Below are 14,809 nucleotides of genomic sequence, written 5' to 3' on the forward strand. Positions count from 1 at the left end.
CCACACCCCCCACATCTCCATGTCATCTGAGAATTCAAACAAGGTGCTTTTTACCCCCTCGTCCAAGTCACTGATGAAGGTGTTGAACAGCACGGGTCCGAGGGCCGAGCCCCGGGGAACCCCACTGCCCACATCCCTCCAGGTCGAAAATGACCTGTCCACCACCACCCTCTGGGTGCGGCCCTCCAGCCAGTTAGTGACCCATCTGACTGTGTAGGTGTCGATACCACAATCTCCTAATTTTTTTATGAGAATGGGGTGAGAGAGAGTGTTTAAGGCCTTCCTGAAGTCCAGAAAGACTATGTCCACCGCAACACCTGCATCCAAGGATTTTGTGACCTGGTTGTAGAAAGCCACCAGGTTGGTCTGACAGGACCTGCCTCGAATGAACCCGTGTTGGTTGCCCCTAAGCATGATCTCCCCTGCCGGCCCGTTGCACATGTGCACCTGGATAATTTTCTCAAAGAGCTTCCCCAGGATCGAGGTAAGACTAACTGACCTATAATTTCCTGGGTCCTCCTTCCTCCCTTTTTGAAAATGGGGACCACATTAGCCCTTTTCCAGTCCTCCGGCACCACGCCAGAGCACCACGAGTGCTCGTAAAGCCGTGCCAGGGGTCCCGCAATGACCTCTGCTAATTCCCTCAGCACCCTGGGGTGGAGATCGTCAGGACCTGCTGATTTAAATACATCCAGCCCCTCCAGAAGTTCCCTGACTAGATCCTCACTGACCCTGGGCCTGGGTGCACCTCCCCTGGGACCATCCGGGATCCTGGTGTGGGGGATGACCTGGTCCCTGCTCAGAAAAATGGAGGCAAAGAAATTGTTAAATAGGTTAGCTTTGTCATCTGGTGAGACCATCAGATTTCCAAGTGTGTCCTGCAGAGGCGCCGCATTACCTGGTACCTTCTTTTTACCCCTTATGTATTTAAAAAAGGATTTCTTGTTATCCTTGATCTGGGTCGCTGGTCCCAGTTGCATCTCCGCCTTGGCCTTCCTGACTGCCCCCCTACAGCCCCGAGCAACCGAGGTATAGTCCTCCCTGGTGATGGCTCCTCTCTTCCATTGGGTGTATGCCTCCTTCTTGGCTTTGAGGCATTCCTGGATGCTTTTGGTGAGCCATGGGGGCTTTTGAGCACTCTTGCCCCTTTTGATCCATGCTGGGATTGCCACCCTTTGGGCTTGGAGGATCGTCTCCTTCAGGAACAACCACTCTTCTTGGACTCCCAACTCCCCTTCTCTCTGGGACCTCAGTGCTTCCCCGACTAGTCTCCTTAGCTCAATGAAATCCACCCTCCTGAAGTCCAGGGCTGCTGCCTTGCTGCAGGCCTTTGTCACCCTGAGCTGGATGGTGAATTCCAGCAGGCGATGATCATTATCGCCCAGGTGGTCGAGCACTCCCCAGAGAGGTGGTGGCATCTCCATCCTTGGAGGTTTTGAAGACCCAGGTGGACAAAGCCTTGGCTGGGATGATGTAGTTGGGGCTGGTCCTGCTTGCAGCAGGGGTTGGACTAGATGGGACCTCCCAAGGTCCCTTCCCGTCCCCCTGTTCTAAGATATTAATACACAGGACAATGGATGAGATCGGTCCCGGTATCCATGAATCTTGGAAAAGAAGGCCTGGGTCTCCAGACTCCAGGCTCAGCTCCTGAATGCCCTCCATCCAGGCTTCATGTACCATTTGGAGCCCCTTGATCTCTCCAGGCCTCAGTTTCCCCACCTGCAGTCTCCTTTCCCCCCCCCCCCACCTGCATTATCAGGATAAGAATCCTTCCTTTTGGTGCGATGATCACAGCAGACGCCGCACCCCATCCCTCGCGTTCCTTGCGGCGCGCAGCATTGGCGCGACACCGCTCTAGCGTCATCGCTACCCATTAGGGAGCCCGGCCTGGGGAAGAAGTCGGACAAAAACCAAACAAACAAACAAACAACAAAGAGCAACTGCTCCTCGGGGACCGTTTCCCCGGGCCAAGGAACACAGGGTGATTAGCTCAGCCCGCTCGGATGCTGCATTCCGGATTGGTAACATTTCGGGAACACATTGCTAAGCTTTGACTCATAGGAACTTGGAAGGTTGGAGCCGGGGGAGGGGGTAGCGCCAGGGTTTTGAGTCTCTCGCAGGGCTCGGGTTGGCTTGGGTTGTTGTTTGGGAGGGGGTTTGCCCCCCTCTGGAAGAGCTGAACCTCCTCTGCTGAATCCCCGAAGGGCTGGGGTCCGGCTGCGTCCCCTGGGCTGCGACATGCAGGCCCCGAGAGGCAGCTAAGACTCGCTCTTCTAATGCAAGGCTCTTTTTTTTTTTCTCTCTCTCTCTTTCCTTCTGCTGTTCCCAGGGCAGGGTTGGCTGCGCTTTCTAGGTTTGATAAAGCATTTCCTTCCATTGTCATTCTATACGGCCTCTGGGCCCTTCTCTCAGTCCCTCCCCTTCTGCCTTCCTCTCTCTCTCTCTCTCACTCTCTTGCCTCTGCCCGAACTGGAGTGAATCTTGTGATATACAGAAAGCAGCGGCCTCCTTTTAAGAATCAGCTTGAACAATGAGACCCCGTCAAGGGCTTTAATTCCCCTGGATGCAAGGACTAAACCAGGGTGAGTAGCCAGCCAGTTGGTCACTGGCTCTTCTGCAAACGTGCCTTGCTTTGTGCTTGCAGTGGACTGTCTCCAGCGTCGGTGGGTGGGTGTGTGTCTTCCCAAAGCCCCCATGAGCTCTGGGGTCCTTTCCCTTTTTTTTCCTTTAAGCCTGCCGAGGCAACCCGCAGCCCAGATGCTGCTAAAGTTAACCCAGCTGCCTGTTATTAGACTGAACTTTGGCTGTCTGGGAGGCAGAAGCTATGTCTGTTGGACCCATCGGGCTAGAGCCCAGAGAGGGGGCTGGATCTGCGGGCGTTTCCAGGAGCTTGCTCCGTACCTGCACCTGGGAGCTCGATTCAGATTTATAGCAGGGCGGGAGAGCGTCTAAGCTCCTCCAGGGCTGAGGAATGGAAAACAAATATGATGCAATCCAGCCCAGGGCGAGCTGAGCTCTGGGAAGACCGCTGCCTTCTTGCTTTGGGTACGGTCTAATCCCAGCCCCTCGGGCTTTCCAGCACCTGAGCAAGAGATGCAGCAGTGCCGGAAAGTCCTGAACGAAGCCTGGTACGAAGCGTACCAGGCTCTCCCCGCTGGGCAGCTCTGAGTTGAAGAGCCAGGAGGTTTCAGGGGGCATGGCCACCTTTTCCAGCCCACGTGTGCGTCGCTCCTGTTATCTGCCTTCAAGCGAGTCGGAGGATTTTTCCGGGCTGGCCTCGTGTGCGTTTGGTCTATTTTTTCCAATGGCTCCGCACTGAGAGAGGCTGGAGCGTGGGGATGGGCAAGTGGCTCGGTAGGTGTCCCGGGTGGAAATCTCAGGCTCAGGGCCAGCGTCGTCCTGTGTGGATCAACCCCAGGGTTGTTGGTTGTAGCCATGTTGGTCTCTGAAGAAGGGCGTTTGTGCCTGAAAGTTTGCAAAGAACTTTCCCCCAACTATTTAGCTGGTCTAATAAAAGCTATCACGTCTACCCAAAGGACCTTGTCAACCCCAGGAGGCCTTCAGCAGTCTCGGGTTCAGTTGTAACGGTATGGGAAGAAGCTTTGGGGCATGATCCTCTTCTGCCCCCGCCCCACAAAACATTACAGCATCTCCTAGGGCCAGGATACTAATTTCCTATGTCAAGAAAGCAGATTTGGAGCCCGCCGTACGGGGTCAAGGGGGAATTGTTCATAACATCTCCGCTACGTATAACGCAGAGGCAGTCCGGCTTCCCCAGACTGAGCTGCTTTCTACATGCTAGTTGTTTGCACGGCAAAGACCAGGAGGCTGCCAGGAGATCAGCAGCCCTTCTCCTTCCCACCCAGGTTTGCCAGCCTCAGGGGTTGCAGTCTGCTGCATGTTGTTAACCCCATGCGTGCCTCGGGCTTGCTTTTCACCCCCCAGCAACGCCGGGCACCTCCGCCACATGCACCTTCTGTTTGTTCTCCATGCGGATTTCCTGTCCGGCTTCACTCATGGCAGCTCCGGGGTGGGAGAAATGCATTGCTGGCTACTCAGATAATACAAGGAAGGAAGTATTTGGAGTTCACATACCCCATGGAGCGACTGAGCCTTTGTGCCTGGCTCACATCTCCGGCAGAGCACTGAAGCACCGAAGGGTTTCACCGTGGAAGGGCAATGCATGGGCCTGTTCATTCAGCTCTGCAGCCCCGTGTGCCCTAGAGCAGGGGGTTCTCACCCTGGCCAGACTCGCACCCCGTGGAGAACGCCCGCTCTTAGTGTTCGCTTGTTTGATGGCAGAAGAGAGCAAAGTCTGCAGTTGCAAAGGATTCAGGGAGACCCCAGCGGGGCAGAAAGGAACCCGTACTGTTATAAACGGGGTGGAAACCCTCCATTCGTCTTGCAAATCTTGTGTGATCCTCTCACCGTGCCTCAGGGCACCAAGTGTGTGTCTACACATGCGTTTTAAAATGCAGTAGCCTCTTTTACTGCTCATTAAAGCATCACGTAAAAAAACGTGTGATTATGCTAATGCGCAGTAAAATGGGCTACTGGGCATTAAGCGTCACTTAAAAGCCATGCGCATTTGTTACTGCGCATGAAGGCAGCCGAATGCGCATTTTAGTCCCTCGCATTGGAGGTACTAAATTTAATGCGCATTAGGAAAAGCGCCTTAATGCATGTGTAGATGCGCCCAAAAGGATCTCAAGGCACCCCAGGGTGCCACGAACCCCTGGTTGAGAATCGCTGCCCTAGGGAGTGTGGAGGGGGCGAGCACTTGGTGTGTGAAGGCTGCACAAAGCAGGGAGGTTCGGGGGTTGGCCAAGGGATGGTGAGCACCCCTGCAGGTCTCATGTACCAGCTAAAGGGAAACGACTCGATTCTACTCCCTGCCCATAAATCGGTCCAAATTCCCAGGTGCTGCTTTGAGGTTGAGACCGTGTCCAAGTGGAGGTGGGTGGGTTCACACCGAGACCGTCTTGCCCCATGTGACAGACTCTTAGGGACTGACCCAGCAAAGGGATTCACAGACGGGGCGTCCCCTTAGCTGTTTCTCTGGAGGGGCCAGCGTGGCAGGAGCGGGCCCGGCGCTGGCTGACAGTGCTGGTGTCAGCCTTTTTTCTTCAGGGCACATTTTGGTGGTGAAGCTGCTTGCCTTTGCTATACCACCCCGCTGGGGAAAGCATTTGCCAGGCACATGGGAGGCCTGAGCCCTCTGTTGAAGGGATTCAGGCTCATTTCTCCCCACTATTGGCCTATAGCCAAGCTTCTGGGCAGGCGTGCCACAGATTGGCCCCGCAGCCTCCCCAAGTGCCATTCCCATCCTCTTAGAGAAAATGAGGGTTGGAAGGGAGCTAAGGTGGTCACATCGAGTCCAACCCCTGCTCCAAGCAGGACCAGCTCCAACTACATCATCCCAGCCAAGGCTTTGTCTACCCAGGTCTTCAAAACCTAAGAATGGAGATGCCACCACCAATTTGGCAAACAAGGCTTGTTGGGTAAATCTGATATCTTTTATCAGACCAACTCAAATAGTTGGAAAAATTCTGTCTTGCAAGCTTTCAGGTGCTAGTTGAAGAAGGGAGTTTGTACCTGAACGTTTGCAAAGAAGACTTTTTCCAACTATTTAAGTTGGTCTAATAAAAGATATCAGATTTACCCAAAGAAACTTGTCTGCCTGTGTCCTTAGACCAATGTGGCTACAACCAACTCCACCTCTCTGGGTAGCCTGGTCCAGTGTTTTACAACCCTCCTTAGGAGAAAGTTTTTCTTCATATCCAACCTCAGCTTCCCTTGCTGTACCTGGAGCCCATTGCTCCTTGTTCTGTCACCTGCCCCCACCAAGAACAGTCCAGCTCCATCCTCTTTGCACCCCCCTTGCAGGGAGCTGAAGGCTGCTATTCAATCCCACCTCGGTCTTCTCTTCTCCAGACAAAATAAGCCCAGTTCCCTCAGCATCTCTTCACAAGGCATATCCCTCAGCCCCCAAACCATTTTCATTGTCTCCCACTGCACTCTCTCCAATGTGTCCACATCCTTTCTGTAGTGGGGGGCCCAAAACTGGACCCAGTACTCCAGATTGAGCCTCATTGGTGTGGAATAGAGGGGAGGAATCGCTGCCCTCGATCTGCTGGCAATGCTCCTACTAATGCAGCTTGGGACGCCCTTAGCTTTCTTGGCTCGTCTTTTCCCCTGCTTGGTTTGTCTCCAAGGCACAGGTGAGGACAGAAGGGCTGGTACCACCCTGGGATGCACAAGCAGAGAGATCTGCAGAGGGAACAGGGAGGGTAGCACCTGCACATCCGTGTGGCAGCTGCTGCAATCCAGTCCGCAGGGTGCAGGGTCCAGTTTTGGAGCTCTGATTCAGGGCAGATGTGGAGAAGAGGGTTCGGAGAAGAGGCATGAGAACGATTAAAGGTTTGGAGCATGTGCCTGGTGGGGAGGGACTCCATGAACACCCTGTTTAACGATCAGAGAAAGAGATGGAGTGACTGGATTACCAACTGCTTGGGAGCAGAGATCTGAAGGCAGAGAGCTTGTCCATCCAGGGCCAGCACAGTCCAGTGGCCAGCAGCAGACACTAGCCAAATTCAGACTAGAAATAAAGCACCACGTTTTAAGAGCAAGATCAATTCACTATGGGAACAATTTCCCATGGGCTGGGGAGGGGTTCTCCATGCTGGCAGTTTTGGGGTCAAGATGGGATGATTTGGGGAGGTCTTGGGTCTGCGTGATAAGGATCAGGCCAGAATAATCACACTACTTATTAAGCGAAACACCTGAACTTGAAGCATGTCTGATTCCTCCAGAGCTATGGAGACTCAGCACCTTGTCAGGGCCATCCAGCAAGGCACCAGCTGCATTCGGTGCGGTGCGGGCTGGGCTTAGTTTGTAAGCTCATGGCCTTGATTGGTTCAGTGCTTTGCAACCTGGTTTTTGCTCACTGCCTTTGGGTGTTTCGGGTCCTGACTTCTGGTCCTGCCTCGGCTGTGGGTCTTGCTTACTGGCTGGCATCGTGACTTGGACTGCCTGGCTCTGACTCTTTTAGCCCTTGGTCTGGATTAGCTTCTGGCTCGGGTACTTGTCTTGCCTTCTTTCTCCCTCTCCTGCTCCTCCAGACTGCCTGTGATCCTTCCTCTCCGTCCCACCACCTGCCTCTCCGGTCTGCGGGGTCGTTTCAGGCTCCCCCTTTCCAGACTGGCTGCATCTGTGCACTTGGGTTGTTCTCAGGATCGGTGCCTCTGCTCGGATGTGGGTCAGGGCTGTTCACCCTGTAGCATCTCCCTCCTGCCAGCCAGGTAGCTCTCCTCTGGCCCCACGTGCACAGGACTGAGCTTTCCCTCTGAAGCACGAGGCCTAGGCTCTGGAGGAGGTGGATGGTCAGGGGGAAGTCAGGGCTAGGAGATCTTCCCAGCTTTCTAGACTCCCTTAAGTGATGAATGCAAGCCCTGCCACTATTAGGTTGGTTGGCTGGCTCCTGTCGATGGGCTGATGCCGTTGCGATTTGTGAGCTAAAGATGTGTGGAATCCTCTAGAACAAGAGGTGTATGAACTCAAGGGGGGCCATGGCACCATGGAAGCAACTAGGCCACATGGTAGAAGCACGCTGGCTGACGTGAGAGCCTTAAATGTGAAGGACCGAACAGCTTGTACCCAAGAGTTTGAAAAGAATGGGCATGGATCTCTGTGATAGGTTGCTATCGATATCTAGCAAACCTTGGGCTAATGAGTAAATCCCAGGGTGGTAGGGGAGGAAGTGTTTGTCTTGCCGGCATTTAGATAGGAAACAAGCTCACCTGGGTAATTACAGGCCACTTAGCCAGATACTGGTCCCAGGCAAAAGCACTGGGAGGTTGTTCTAGGGCCCAGTTCTTGATGTTAACTATTTAATTGGCTTCTGTTATTTTAGGAACTGCATCTTACTAGTCACTCTAGCATTAGCAGGTTGGTGACTTCATGTATGTGGATGCTGGAGGTGGCTCTGTGCACGTCCTTCCTAGACTTCTGCGTGGCATTTGTCTGAAATGCTGCGCACCAGAAGTAGGACCTGGACAAAATAATCCATGTAGACGAGCTAAATTCATGGCTGGCTATGTCAAAGTACTGGGGGATTTCGAAGAGGGTGTTTCTAGGGAGGCCGTCTGCAGGAAGGTCAATAAAAGGTTGGGTGGAAGGATGGAAAAAAAAGAACGGACCGAAAGAAAGAATGTCAATAACTTTAAAATTATTGCTGAAGAAGCTTGCTGGCGACGCGCGCATTGTCCTTATTTATCACTCCACCGGGCTGGGTTGGCTGCTGTAGAGCCTTCTGAATCGGGTAGTTAACTGAGCTTGCTAGAAAACATGAATGTCTTGTAGCTTCATGCATGTGAATATGTTCAGGTCTAAAGACTGTGTTCATGGGGGACCTGATGATGTTCTGGAAATCAAGGGGTCTGTAACGGTCGTGGGGTGATGGTGGTAACTTGCTGAAACCTCTCTTGCTACAGTGCCATGATCAGGGAGCCGGTCTGATCTTTGGAAAGGCAGTTGTCGAGCAGGAGTATATAAGCGATGTTAACCAGGATACAATATTAGTAAGATGGTGTTGGGCCCTGTGTCCAGTTCTGGTGTCCACACGTTGCATTGGGAAGGGTTCAGAAAAGTTTCTTTTGCCACTAGCCATAAGAAAAGTCTTCTGAATCTGGAATAATTCATAGAATCATAGAGAAGTCTGACCTCCAGAGGTCATCTAGTCCAAGCCCCTGCCTATCCAACCCAATCTCTGTCCAACCCCCAGCTCTTTCCAACCCAAAGCATTTGGTTTATCTATTTAGAAAGGAAGGCAACAGGTTTTATTTTGGTGATATCTTTTTATTCCCCCATCTTAACTTATTTCTCTGGCTCCTCTCTGCATCTCTTCCTTCTTTCAATGTCGGGTTGAAAGCGTGGCTGCTGGCACTAGATGAAGTGGTCCAGGAACGGTCTCACCGATGCCATGCCCGGTTGTGGCATCCTACCACCCTTCCTCCCCATTCCCACCTTTGTGCACATCTACATGTGTGTCGACCATGTGCATAGTAAAGAAAGATATTTCTGTGCCCTGCCAGTTGTCTGACACTTCTGCAAACGCCTCCGGTTGGTCCAAAAAAATAAAAAAGATATCGTTAAAAAAAATCTTTGCCTTGCATGCATTTCCTGGACCATTGCGGCTACCACATCACTTCAACCCTACTGCAAGGTCAAGTGGTGCCTCGACCATGCTTTACTATTGCAGAAAATGGTGAGAAGATTTTTGATAGCAGAGGTCTGTTCAATCTAGCTGTCTTCCCCAAATCTAATAGTTTACATTTTAGGCCAAGCAGATACAGGCTACCCAACTGGCAATGTGTCTTAGAGTGCAATAAACCTTTGGAGCATCTTCCCCAAGGCTGTGCTGTATCACTGGATGTGCAAAGCTTTTATATCCAGTTTCTGAAAGACTCCCTGGAGTTGTGAACCCGATGCTTGGTGCTGCGCAGAGATGGGCTGCGCTAAAAGGATGCTCAGACTGAATAAGCATATTTCTGGCTTTTAAAATCCTGATCTCCCTGAAGTCAGAGGAAAGCTTCTTTTTTCCAATGGCTTCTCCCCATGTCCTTGGGAGTGGAGATTCCTAGATTTCCGAGGAATTTGGGCTCAAAATCTTGCCTTTATCAGCCAGAATAGGGACAGTTAAACCATGTTGTCCTGTAATTGGAGGGGAGTAAGGAAAGGTGCAAACAGATGCGACCGTGACACTAGAATCCTATCAATTAAACTTCATATTTACTCCCCGTACGTAGCCTTTGTTGCGGCTTTGAAGAGCAGTAGGGCTGCATCAGTCAGTGGTGTACTGGTTAGGTCTTGATTTGGATTGAGCTTGGAGCCAATCTTGACTTGGACCCCTTACCTTTGGTATGATGCTAGATTTGACCGAATGGATTTGGGCTTTTAGTTATAGGTCAAGGGTCCCTAAGGATACTTCTGTTTGAGTTCACCAATATTTCAGGCTTTACAACTGATGTGCAAAGGTGAAGGATAGGAAGATTTGCCTGTCTTTCAGCTGCATAAGGAAAGACCCGAAACTTGCATTGTTGTTTTTGCTTTTTAATTTGACTCCGTAGTATCAGAAAGGCTAACCCAGGAGGTCTTGCCCTGCAGTGAGGCAGCTTAGTCCAGCTTCACTGAGGTATCAGCTTGTTATATTTATTAGGGGATGTTAGCATGCACGCGGGTGGTTACCAAAGCATAGCTGGTCCACTGTTAGTTGAAATCCTAGTTGATCTCATGGACTTGCTTATGTGCCTGCACACGTAGCTGTGGGGAAGGCCACCACTGTTCTCAGTGGTGACAGGTGACAGAGCAAGGAGCAATGGGCTCAAGTTGCAGCAAGGGAGGTTTAGATTGGATATTAGGAAAATCTTTCTCACTAGGAAGGTGGTGAAGCACTGGAACGGGTTATCTAGGGAGGTGGAGGTTTTTAAGACCTGGCTTGACAAACCCTTTGTTGGGATGATGGAGTTGGGGCTGGTCCTGCTTGGAGCAGGAGGCTGGACTAGACGTGACCTCCTGCGATCCCTTCCAACACTCATTTTCTATGTTTCAAGGGCTATATTCTGCTCCTAAATGTAGCATGGGTGTGAGGAGCCAGGGAGGAGTCAGAGTTGAAGGGGGCATCTGGTAATAAGCTTGAGTAGCTGGCAGGAGGGTGACGGTCCTTGCTGTGACCAAGATAGGATGTAGCAGGGAGGGGTATATTGGGAGTGCTGGGTTAGGTTCAGAGGGTGGTAACGGCTAAACCTACTTATGGAAGAGGTTACAGTCAGCTGGAGATCCTAGAATAAGCCCTTGACTCTGCTTTTTTTGCAGGGCGGGGGGTGGCGTTTTTCCTGCAAACCCAACAGTCTTTAATGGCTTGTCAGCAACGTCCTTATTTTCCTCTGGATAATCATTCAGAAGCAAGACTGCTTCGGGGAGTGTTTGCATTCCCTCTCAGTTCGCTGGTAACAGCGTGGAAATAATTCTGGGTTCAAGCCTGCAAACCCCTTTTCCCAGTTGGGTTCTGCATACCAGGTGCCTCGAAAGCAGCAGGCTGATTTTTTTCCCCAGCAGGATGTCTTCAATGTTTGAATCCTAATGGTGTAGCTTCTAGCCATGCACCACTGAAGTGCAAGAATGGGCATTTGTACACATCACGGTTTTTGCCCTAAGTCTTCCTCCTGTTGGTCACATCTTGGTAGGTAATCCTGCTCTCCCACAGGTGTCTCACCATTTCGGTTGTCTGAGATTGGTAAGAGGATAATATAAGCCTCTGGTTTGCTGCCAGCCGACTTGTAGCAAGCCTTTCTGTGATTATAGCTCAGATGGACTTGCTATGGGGCTAATAACCCAGGTCACGTCACGTTAGCTTTAGCCCCTGGGTGCATAGCCCAACCTTTCTATGCCAGTCCTGTCCTGTACAGATGTCATCATTCACAAAGCACGTTTCCAATCTTGATTTAACTAAACTTGTCTGTGGTCCTGAAATGCCCGTCTGCGTGCCGCTCATGCAGGCACAATTTCATGTGCGCAAGCTTTCAGGAAGGCGATCAGAAGTTCTGGATCAAAAGGCAATTTGGATTTGGCGAGGACATTTGAGCTTGAGGGTGCAGCTGGGGGATCTCCATCTTCTTTCCTAGCTGCAATTCCCAACTGCGCTCTATATCGTTTGGTCATTTTATGGCGATGTTCTTCTAGCTCTGCAGGATAGCACTCTGGATGTGGGGTGGGATCTTGGATCTCCATACAAATTACCAAGGAACTTTTTTTCTGTGGAAGAACCAGGGACAACTCCAGGGTTTAGACCAACATTGCCTCTTTCAGCAGAACAGGTCCTGGTGTGTTGAGCTGTCATGGAGTATGGACCGTTGGCCTGCGTTGATCTCCCTGCCTCTAAAATGCTTCAGCATTCAAAAAAGCTGAGTTGAACTAGATGAGGTGGGGACAGCCTTCTTGGCACAAATGAGCTACGCTCCCTCCCCAGGTACCACTCCTCCCTTTTCCTGCCTGATCCGCTGCTCTGCTTTCTGTTCCACGTGGGTACGTCTACACAGGGGCTTTAATGTGCAATAGCCTATTTTAATGCGCATTAAAGCATCACAAAAAAAATTTGCTTCACTAATGCACCTTTGTCTAGTACCTCACAATGGAGGCACTTAATTTAATGGGTATTAGCAAAAGCATGTTAGTGAACATGTAGACGTGCCCAGTCTGCCTCATTGCTCTTGTCTTCTGCTCCCTGCCCTATGTACTGCTGTGTTGCCTATTCCCTCCCTGGTCTGCTTGCTGTAGGCTGGCCACCCTGAACTAGAGGAAAACCACTCTAGTCTAATCAAATCTATTCTATGATGTCTTTATAGCACTGCAGTAATTGTCCAGCAGAGCTTGTATGGCAAGATGCATAGTAACTTGCATATCAGGGATGTAGACTTCACACAGAACAGCGATAGAAATACTTGGGACTTATTCCTGCTAACAGCCGACACAAAAGGCAGAGAGGTAGTTCGCTGTGTGGGCAGGGTAAAGTTGCACCTTCGACTAAATGAGAGATGCAACAGAAGCCATTTGTAGGGTACGGGTCTTATTGGTCTTATGAAGCCCGTGGTGTAGGCTACATATTCATGAGTGCCATCTGCTGGCACTTTCTGCTACCCAATAGTTTACATGTCGGCAAGCAGAGCTTTCCTGGAACATTTTGGCCCAATGATTGGGTCTTGTTTCCTATGTTGCCTCCTTGATTTCCATCAAACGACCAGATGGGCAGCAGCTTGGCCCTATAAAACCGTTCAAATAGTGACAGCAGGTGTAGAACGAGCAGGGTTTCCTCAGGGGTTTCTCCTTTCCTTGCCCTCTTATATACCATCCAGGTGTGCCACTCTTTCTCTGCAGGAGGTAGCTGTGTGTTGGCGGTGGGGGTTGATGAGGGGTGTTGTGATGCTCCAGGCCGCGGGTTCTTAAGCTTTATAGATTTGAGGTTCCCCTTGGAAAATGCCAGCTCTGAGTTGTCATTTGGTTTTTTGCCTGCAGAAAAATACTGGAGCAATTCTTTTGACCTGTTGTAGTCACCGAGTTGGAATCATAGAGCAGGAGGGTTGGAAGAGGGCTCAGGAGGTCACATCTAGTCCAAGCCCCTGCTCCAAGCAGGACCAGCCCCAACAACATCATCCCAGCCAGGGCTTTGTCTACCTGGGTCTTCAAAACCTCCAAGGATGGAGACTCCACCGCCTCTCTAAGTAACCTGTTCCAGTGCTTTACTAAACTCCTAGTGAGAAAGTTCCTCCTAATATCCAACCTCAACCTCCCTTGCTGCAACCGGAGCCCATTGCTCCTTGTTCTGTCATCTCTCTCACCACTGAGAACAGCCCAGCTCCATCCTCTGTGCAACCACCCTGCAGGGAGTTGAAGGCTGCTATTAAATCCCTCCTTGGTCTTCTCTTCTCCAGAATAAATAAGCCCACTTCCCTCAGCCTCTCCTCACCAGTCATGCCCCTCAGCCCCCGATCCATTTTAATTGCCCTCCACTGGACTGTCTCCAATGTGTCCACATCCTTTCTGGAGTGGGGGGCACACAACTGGACACAGGACTCCAGATGTGGCCTCCCCAGTGCTGAATAGAGGGGAAGAGTCACTGCCCTCCATCTGCTGGCAACACTCCTACCAATGCAGCCCAGGATGCCCTTAGCTTTCTTGGCAACATGGGCACCCCGTTGGCTCCTGTTCAGCTTCTTGCCCACTGTCACCTTTCTGCAGAGCGGCTGCTGAACCAGTCGGTTCTCAGAGTTCCTTGCAACAGCAGGCTTTAAGCACTATTGGATTTCTATTAGAAATCTCTGGGTTTATCTCGTGAATCATGTTTGCACCCCTAACATTGTGTGGCACCCCTGGAGGAATATCAAGGCACCCCAGGGTGCTGGAGCACCCTAATTGCATCACTGTTCTAGGCACAGTAGCACTACACCTGATAGGTTAGCTGGTCCAGGAGCATTTATGGAGGGTCATGGAGGCGAGCGGTCCCTCAGCCATGACTACCAACTGATTCACTGACTTACAGACAGTACCAAAATGCTACGGTGCAAGGAGGTGTACCCCTTGCCACCATGACTCTGGGGCTTTATAACTTCTAAGGGATCAGCCACGGGCACCTAATGCTCTGTAATATAACCATTTATAGGATTTCCTCATTAACAGAAATCCATTATATACAACTAGTGTCTCTCTCCAACCCTCTGCCCCGGGCTTGAACTCTGGATCCTTAGTCCCTTGTTACATACCACCTGGGTTGCCTTTTTGCAAGTTCAAATGATTTTGCAGTGGAGAAAAGCAGGCAGCAGACCCTTCTTTAATTAATTTTTGTCTCTGTCCTGTCCATAAGGGCTCTCTGCTGTAGCAAGTTGGCAGGGTCACACGTAACATCACCAGCAAGCCAAAGACATCCAGTGTCACAGGCAGAATACGTGTGATTAGCTATAACTGTGGCTTTAGATGTGTCCGCCTCTGCTGAAGCCCTTCAAAGTCTGAAGAATTAGTATAGGGACAGTGTTAGGCAGGATTCGAGTTGCTGCCATTCCTGCTAGAGCCAAGCAGCATAGAATCGGAGGACTTTATTGATCTGAAATACACGGTCTGTCGGTACTTGGCTGGTGGTCTCCCGGCAGGTAATGGGGAAGGGATCTAAGAGCGGTCGACAAGGATGACACTGTTTTGCCTAAGAAATGGAGCTCTGCTGTATGTCCCTCGAGCCGGGGGCTGTGTGTGTTCACATTGCATG

The 14,809-nt window shown here is 51.1% G+C and overlaps 1 protein-coding gene across 1 annotated transcript in view; it reads left to right on the forward strand.

Annotated features, from left to right (window-relative positions):
* Positions 1–2,109: 2,109 nt before the first annotated feature.
* HDAC7 (histone deacetylase 7) overlaps positions 2,110–14,809 on the forward strand; it is a 114,416-nt gene continuing 101,716 nt past the window's right edge. The window contains exon 1 of the mRNA XM_059719243.1: positions 2,110–2,582. Coding sequence (XP_059575226.1) covers positions 2,564–2,582 — 19 coding nt within the window. The 5' untranslated portion in view covers positions 2,110–2,563. The remainder of the gene's footprint in view (positions 2,583–14,809) is intronic.

This window comes from Alligator mississippiensis, chromosome 15 (assembly GCF_030867095.1).
Source record: "Alligator mississippiensis isolate rAllMis1 chromosome 15, rAllMis1, whole genome shotgun sequence".
Taxonomy (NCBI): Eukaryota; Metazoa; Chordata; order Crocodylia; family Alligatoridae; genus Alligator; species Alligator mississippiensis.